At 49.7% G+C, this 6,315-nt stretch overlaps 1 protein-coding gene across 1 annotated transcript in view; it reads left to right on the forward strand.

Moving 5' to 3' along the window:
- The window catches only part of ADAMTS7 (ADAM metallopeptidase with thrombospondin type 1 motif 7), a 176,291-nt gene extending 170,250 nt beyond the window's left edge, over window positions 1-6,041 (forward strand). Inside the window, exons 22-26 of the mRNA XM_044660286.1 lie at window positions 302-475; window positions 1,293-1,439; window positions 2,138-2,297; window positions 5,570-5,670; window positions 5,790-6,041. Coding sequence (XP_044516221.1) covers window positions 302-475; window positions 1,293-1,439; window positions 2,138-2,297; window positions 5,570-5,670; window positions 5,790-6,041 — 834 coding nt within the window. The remainder of the gene's footprint in view (window positions 1-301; window positions 476-1,292; window positions 1,440-2,137; window positions 2,298-5,569; window positions 5,671-5,789) is intronic.
- The last annotated feature ends 274 nt before the right edge of the window (window positions 6,042-6,315 follow it).

The raw sequence follows: 6,315 nt of genomic DNA on the forward strand, positions 1-6,315 counted from the left end.
ATAGGGAGGAAGGAAGGAAGGAAGGAAGGAAGGAAGGAAGGAAGGAAGGAAGGAAGGAAGGAAGGAAGGAAGGAAGGAAAAAGGAAGGAAGAGAGAGAGGAAGGGAGGGAGGGAGGATGGAAGGAAGAAAAAATGAACATTAGGGAGCCAGCTGCCATTCCCTCAGTGGCACGTCTCACTCTCTCTCTCTCTCTCTCTCTCTCTCTCTCTCTCTCTCTCTCTCTCTCTCTGTCTCTCTCTCTGTCTCTCTCTGTCTGTCTGTCTGTCTGTCTGTCTGTCTCTCTCCATTATGTATTCCCAGTGCTCTCGGAACTGTGGGGGTGGCTTCAGGGTTCGAGATGTACACTGTATAGATACCCGGGATCACCGACTCCTTCGCCCATTCCACTGTCAGCCTGGCCTCTTCAAACCACTAGGCCAGCTGTCCTGCCGCGTGGACCCCTGCCTCGACTGGTACACGTCCTCCTGGAGAGAGGTGAGGGTGTGGTGGAGAAGCTTCCTGAGCTCTCTGCCTTCTGGGGAACCAGCCCACGGGTGAATGGCTCTCCCTGCCCCTCAGGCTTGGGCAGCCCAGACCCAGCCTCCAAGCCTGGCCTCCAGCAGCCTCCGCATTTCTCCCTTCTCCCAATCAGTGCCATTTGGGTGACTTTTATTGGTCCACCCTCCCAACCAGGGGCTCCCCACCCTCGAGATACTGGGCCCTTCCTAGGAGGGGCAAAGCTCCTCTCCAGAGATTTTAAATGGAAGAATGGCAGGTGATGAAGAGGGTGGCTATATGAAAACCTAAAAAGGGGCCTGTTAAGCCAAAGAAATGACTTGACCAGTTGAATTCCAGGCCCTGTGCCTGACATCTGAGTAAGGAAGCTTTTTAGGGATGGGGATATCTTCCTGCTGCCTCTCTGGTCACCAATACTGGCTCCACTTTTATTTAAAAAGCCAACCTTGAGCCCAGGTTCTGTCTCCCCCGAACCAAGAGGGCCCCCTTGACCCCACCTGGGACGCCACCCCGGCTGCCCTTGCTTAGCACGTCTGGCCTCCTGACAAGGGGCTAGATGGCTTCGAGGGCCAGCTATGTCGTGTGAGGTAAGGGAGGGAGGGGATGGGGCTGGCCCTCTCAACGCCCTTCTCCAAGGGATTCAGCCACATCTCCAGCCATCGAGGGGCTCCTCTCGCCCTCACAGAGAGCCAAACCATCGGTGAGCAGCCCCTCGTGCCATCCCCCACTCCCCCTTGGCCCTCCATGCCCCCCGAGCACTCACAGGGGGATCTGAGCGATTTCCATTTCCCCCCAGTGCTCCGAGTCCTGTGGTGGAGGAGAACAGGAGCGCCTGGTGACGTGCCCGGAGTTTGGGCATTGTGACGAGACCTTGCGGCCCAATACCACCAGGCCCTGCAACACTCACCCGTGTACCAAGTGGGTGGTGGGGCCCTGGGGACAGGTGAGCTGGAGCGGGGCTGGGAATGGCAGAGAGCAAGCCTCCCGAGCCTTTTAAAAATGCCTCAAGAAAGAAAAATGGATAAATAAAATTTAAAAAATGTTTCTGAGAACAAGAAGGCCAAGGAAAATAACCCCCAAATAACAGAGTGGGTGAAGCGGGGTGTTTTCTTCTTTATTTCTAGGAATTAGAAACAGCATCCCACAGGGCTTAGAATCAGAACCCCCGGCTTCATTTCCCCCCTCTGCCGCTCTCTGGCGCGGTGACCTTCTCTGGGTGTCAGTTTGTTCTTCTGTAAAATGGGGATGGGGGTTGGACTAGGGAATGTCTAAGGCCTCTCTCAGCTCTAACCTTCTAGCATTCCTTGGGGTAAATTCGTGCCACCCTCAGCTATGGCACCACAGTCCCACTATACAAACGTTAGGAGTGACCCTAAGAGGCGTTCACATGAACGGGCCTCACCTGTCACTGTTTTCATGCCCCTCTCATGCACTTCCCATGTGATAACTGTGTGTCCAGCCCTAAGTGTTCTGTCTTATCCCCCCACCAGGCTGTAAGGTCTTTTGAGGGTCTCGGTAAATCCCCATCTTGCCAAGGCTCAGAGCAATGCTCAGCACAGACTAGCCTTTTAATGCCTGTGGAACGGGCAAATCAATGGATCCAGGAATAAATCTCTTTTCCAATCGTCTTCTTCCCTCCAGTGCACCGCCACATGTGGTGGAGGGATCCAGCGGCGACTGGTCAAGTGTGTCAACACCAAGACCGGCCAGCCTGAAGAGGACAACAATCTTTGTGACCATGAAGTGTGGCCTGAGAACTCCCAGAAGTGCAATGCCCAGGACTGCCCCGCCAGTGACACAGGTAAGGGGCACCCCAAGCTCAGGAGACCTTGGATTTTCTCTTTGGTGGAATCTGTGACTGAGAGAGATGGCATGGGAGAAAGAGCATGGAAATGGAACCAGAAGAACCTAAGCTCAAATCCTGGGCCTGCCTCCCACCTCCTTTGTGCCTGAGGGCAAGTCGTTTTCCCTTCCAAGACTTAGTTTCTTAACCTTTTGAATGAGAGGGAGTTGGGCTAGATCAGCTCTAAGGTTCCTTTTAAATCAGACAGCCTATATTCTATGGCATTCTATGGCTTGTTGCTTGTTTTTAAAGTTTCCAAGGCCCTTCTGTCTCTGACATTCTAGATTCTAAGGCCCCTCCTTGCTCTGATATTCTAGGTTCTAAGTTTCCTCCTTGTTCTGATATTTCAGGTTCTAAGGTTCCTCCTTGTTCTGATATTTCAGGTTCTAAGGTTCCTCTTTGTTCTGATATTTCAGGTTCTAAGGTTCCTCCTTGTTCTGACATTCTAGGTTCTAAGGTTCCTCTTTGTTCTGATATTTCAGGTTCTAAGGTTCCTCCTTGTTCTGACATCCTAGGTTCTAAGGTTCCTCTTTGTTCTGATATTTCAGGTTCTAAGGTTCCTCCTTGCTCTGATATTTCAGGTTCTAAGGTTCCTCTTTGTTCTGATATTTCAGGTTCTAAGGTTCCTCCTTGTTCTGACATTCTAGGTTCTAAGGTTTGACATTCCCTCTTCCAAGATCCCTTCCAACTTGGTGATTCTGTGGTTCTTGGTAATCGTCTGTCCAATTTATGAATGATCTAGCTTATTTGCAATGACTGTTTTTAAATTCTCTAAATTGAGAAGACTGAGGCAGATAGGATGGCTGTCTGCAAGTATTGAAAGGGCTGTCCTGTGCCAGAGGGATCAGACTCACTCTGGTTGTCCCTAGGAACAACAAGGCAAAGTTTCAGAAAGGCAGATTTGGGCTTGGTATAAGAAAGAAATGTCCTTACCAGCGAGCCCTCTACAAGGAGAATGACCTACCTTAGGGAGTGAATTCTGTATTACTCAAGGTCTTTAGGCAGAAGGATGGCCATGTGTCAGGAATCCTGTGTAGGGGAGTTCTGCTCAGGTAGGCTTGGGCCAACTGCCCTCTCTGAGATTCTGTGAGTCTGTGATCCGGGAGGCTGGTTCCCTGGCCTGTCCAACATGGGCACCTGGGTCAGTCAGCAGGTGGCAATTCCATTTTAATATTCACTTGGATAAGACTAGATAGAGAGATGTGATAGATCAATGGATTGAAAGAGATGATAGCTGGACAGATCAATAGACAGGTGATAAGTCTGATATAGATAGATGGATTGATAGAGAAATGGATCAATAGATGGATAGATATGATAGAAATAGATAGAGGGATGGTCAGATAGAGAGGTGGATAGACAGAGAGACAGCAGGTGTACTGTGGCAGCAATCTAATTTTAACATCTATTTGGTAGATAAAGTACAGATAGATAGGATATGATAGATTAGGTGGGTGAAAGGATGGTAGAGAGATCAGAGACAGATGGATGGATCAAAAGATCAATGAGTAGATATGATATATAGAGATAGATAGATGGATGGTCAGACAGGTGGATAGAAAGAGAGGGATGGATGGATGGATGGATAGATAGATAGATAGATAGATAGATAGATAGATAGAAAGAATAGACAGACATAGACAGACATAGATAGACATAGATGGATGGATAGATAGATAGATAGACGGATGGATGGGTAGATAAATGGATGGATGGCCAGATGGATAGATAGAATAGACATAGATAGACATAGATGGATGGATGATAGATGGATGGATGGATAGATGAATGGATAGATAGATGGATAGATAGATAGATAGATAGATAGATAGATAGATAGATAGATAGATAGATAGATAGATAGATAGATAGAATAGACAGACATAGACATGGATGGATAGATGGATGGGTGGATAGCTAGACGGATGGATGGATAGATAGATAGATAGATAGATAGATAGAATAGACATAAATAGACATAAATGGATGGATAGATAGATAGCAAATGTAATAGCAATTTCATTTTAACATCCATTCGGGCAAGGCACAGTTAGATTGATATGATATGATAGACAGATAGGCGTGATAAATAGATGGATGGATATAGATGGAGAGATGATAGATGCATAAGTTTGACAGATATAGATAGTTGGATAGTTGGATGACTAGATAAATAGATATAATGTGGATAGACAGATGGATGATCAGATAGATGGATAGATAGATGGGGTTGTTGAATAGAGAGAAAGAGAGAACCCAGCACTATTGAAAGCACTGGGACTAAAAATAGCAATCAAGACAATTCTTGCAATCAAAGAGCTTACATTTCTAAAGAGGGGAAGATGACACATAAAGGTGGAAAAGCAGGGCATGGTAGGTAATTCCTCCAGGGGAGATTACGGGGAAGAATCCACCTATCCCAGGAGGATGCCATAGCAGTGGGGGCATTGCCAGCACCAGAATCAGAAGGCCACTGGACTGAGGTGGAAAGCCATCAGGGAGTCATGGGCTGAGGCGGGTGTGAATATTCTTCCAATCAGGATACTGATGTTCTTCTCTAGTAATTTAGAAACACGAAGGTGCTCTTACAGAAGTGAGATGTCTTTATGGTGAGGCTTCCTGGCATAATGGATAAAATGCCAGACAGACAGAGCGTCATGAAGACCAGGGTTCAGCCCAGCCTCCGACAGCTGCTTACTGTGTGGCCCTGAGGGTCTCGAGTTCTTCAGTCTGATCCCTGGGCGAGTCACGTTCCCTCTTCTGTAAAGTGAAGAGATCGAACTAAGCAGACTCTTAGGTGCCTTCCAGCTCTCTGGGTGGGCTGCTTTAAGCTCCCTGGAGGGCATTCCCTTCCTGGGAGTTCCTACAGCAGTGCCATCTCACATGGCTTTAGCCGTTGGCCTGTTGGCATGAGTCAGGAGACCAGGACGGGGTTAAGTTCCTCCCTGTAAAAATGGGGTTGATGATCCCTGGCTATTTGGGGGGATTCCTGCTTATTTCAGGGATCCTTGGCTATTTTGGGGATCCCTAGCTATTTCTGGGGTCCCTGCCTATTTCAGGTATCCCTGGCTATTTTGGGGATCCCTGCTTATTTCGGGTATCCCTGACTATTTTGGGGATCCCTAGCTATTTCTGGGATCCCTGCCTATTTCATGTATCCCTGGCTATTTCGAGGATCCTTGGCTATTTTGGGTATCCCTGGCTATTTCGGGGATCTCTGGCTATTTCAGGGGAGTGTGGAGTGAGGCCCAAGCAGGCACCCTCTTCTGAAGGCTCCTGCTGGTGTCCGAGCTCACGGAGAAGCGTTCGTGCCCCGGACAGTTGCCTTCGCGTGAGTTTCACGACTTGGGTCCAGGCAGCGTCCGGCCTCTTCCCCTTCGGTGCTGGCCCTCCCTCTGTCCCCTGTTCCTTCGGGGCCGAAATACTCCGGAAAGAGCTCCTCCTGGTTAGGAACAGTCTGAGGGTCAGCTGGGCCGCCGGACAGAGCGAGAACAGCGATGGAAACGGCCGCGGTTTCCTGGCCAGCTGGGAAGCGTCCCAAGGCTTTCTGATGACCGGAAGTCCCCAATGCAGGAAGCCGGGAGCTTGGACAAAGCAGCTCAGCACACGCACACGGACCAGACACATGCACACAGCGCACACATGCCACGGACACGTGTAAACATGCGCTCCCACAGCGGAGGCGAGAGGACACCCCGATAGGATGAAATGTGGTGCGCACGTAGACACAGGAGCGGCCCGAGGAAGCCGGGATGTGGTGTAGACCCTGGGCACGGGGACCACATACGTACAAAGAGCCAACAATGGGGCCCTTTTATGAGCAGCCCCTCCGGGGCGCCTTCCAGCGGCTCAAAGAGGCTCTCCGAGGTCCATCCCGGCTCAGACGTCCCCAGCGCCGGTGGCTGGGGGCCAGGCTGGGTCTTAAAGCCTGGTTAGGATTTTGCCAGGAGACCGTGAGAAGTCGGGACGCGTGTCC

Source organism: Gracilinanus agilis, chromosome 2 (genome assembly GCF_016433145.1).
Source record: "Gracilinanus agilis isolate LMUSP501 chromosome 2, AgileGrace, whole genome shotgun sequence".
In the NCBI taxonomy this organism is placed as follows: domain Eukaryota; kingdom Metazoa; phylum Chordata; class Mammalia; order Didelphimorphia; family Didelphidae; genus Gracilinanus; species Gracilinanus agilis.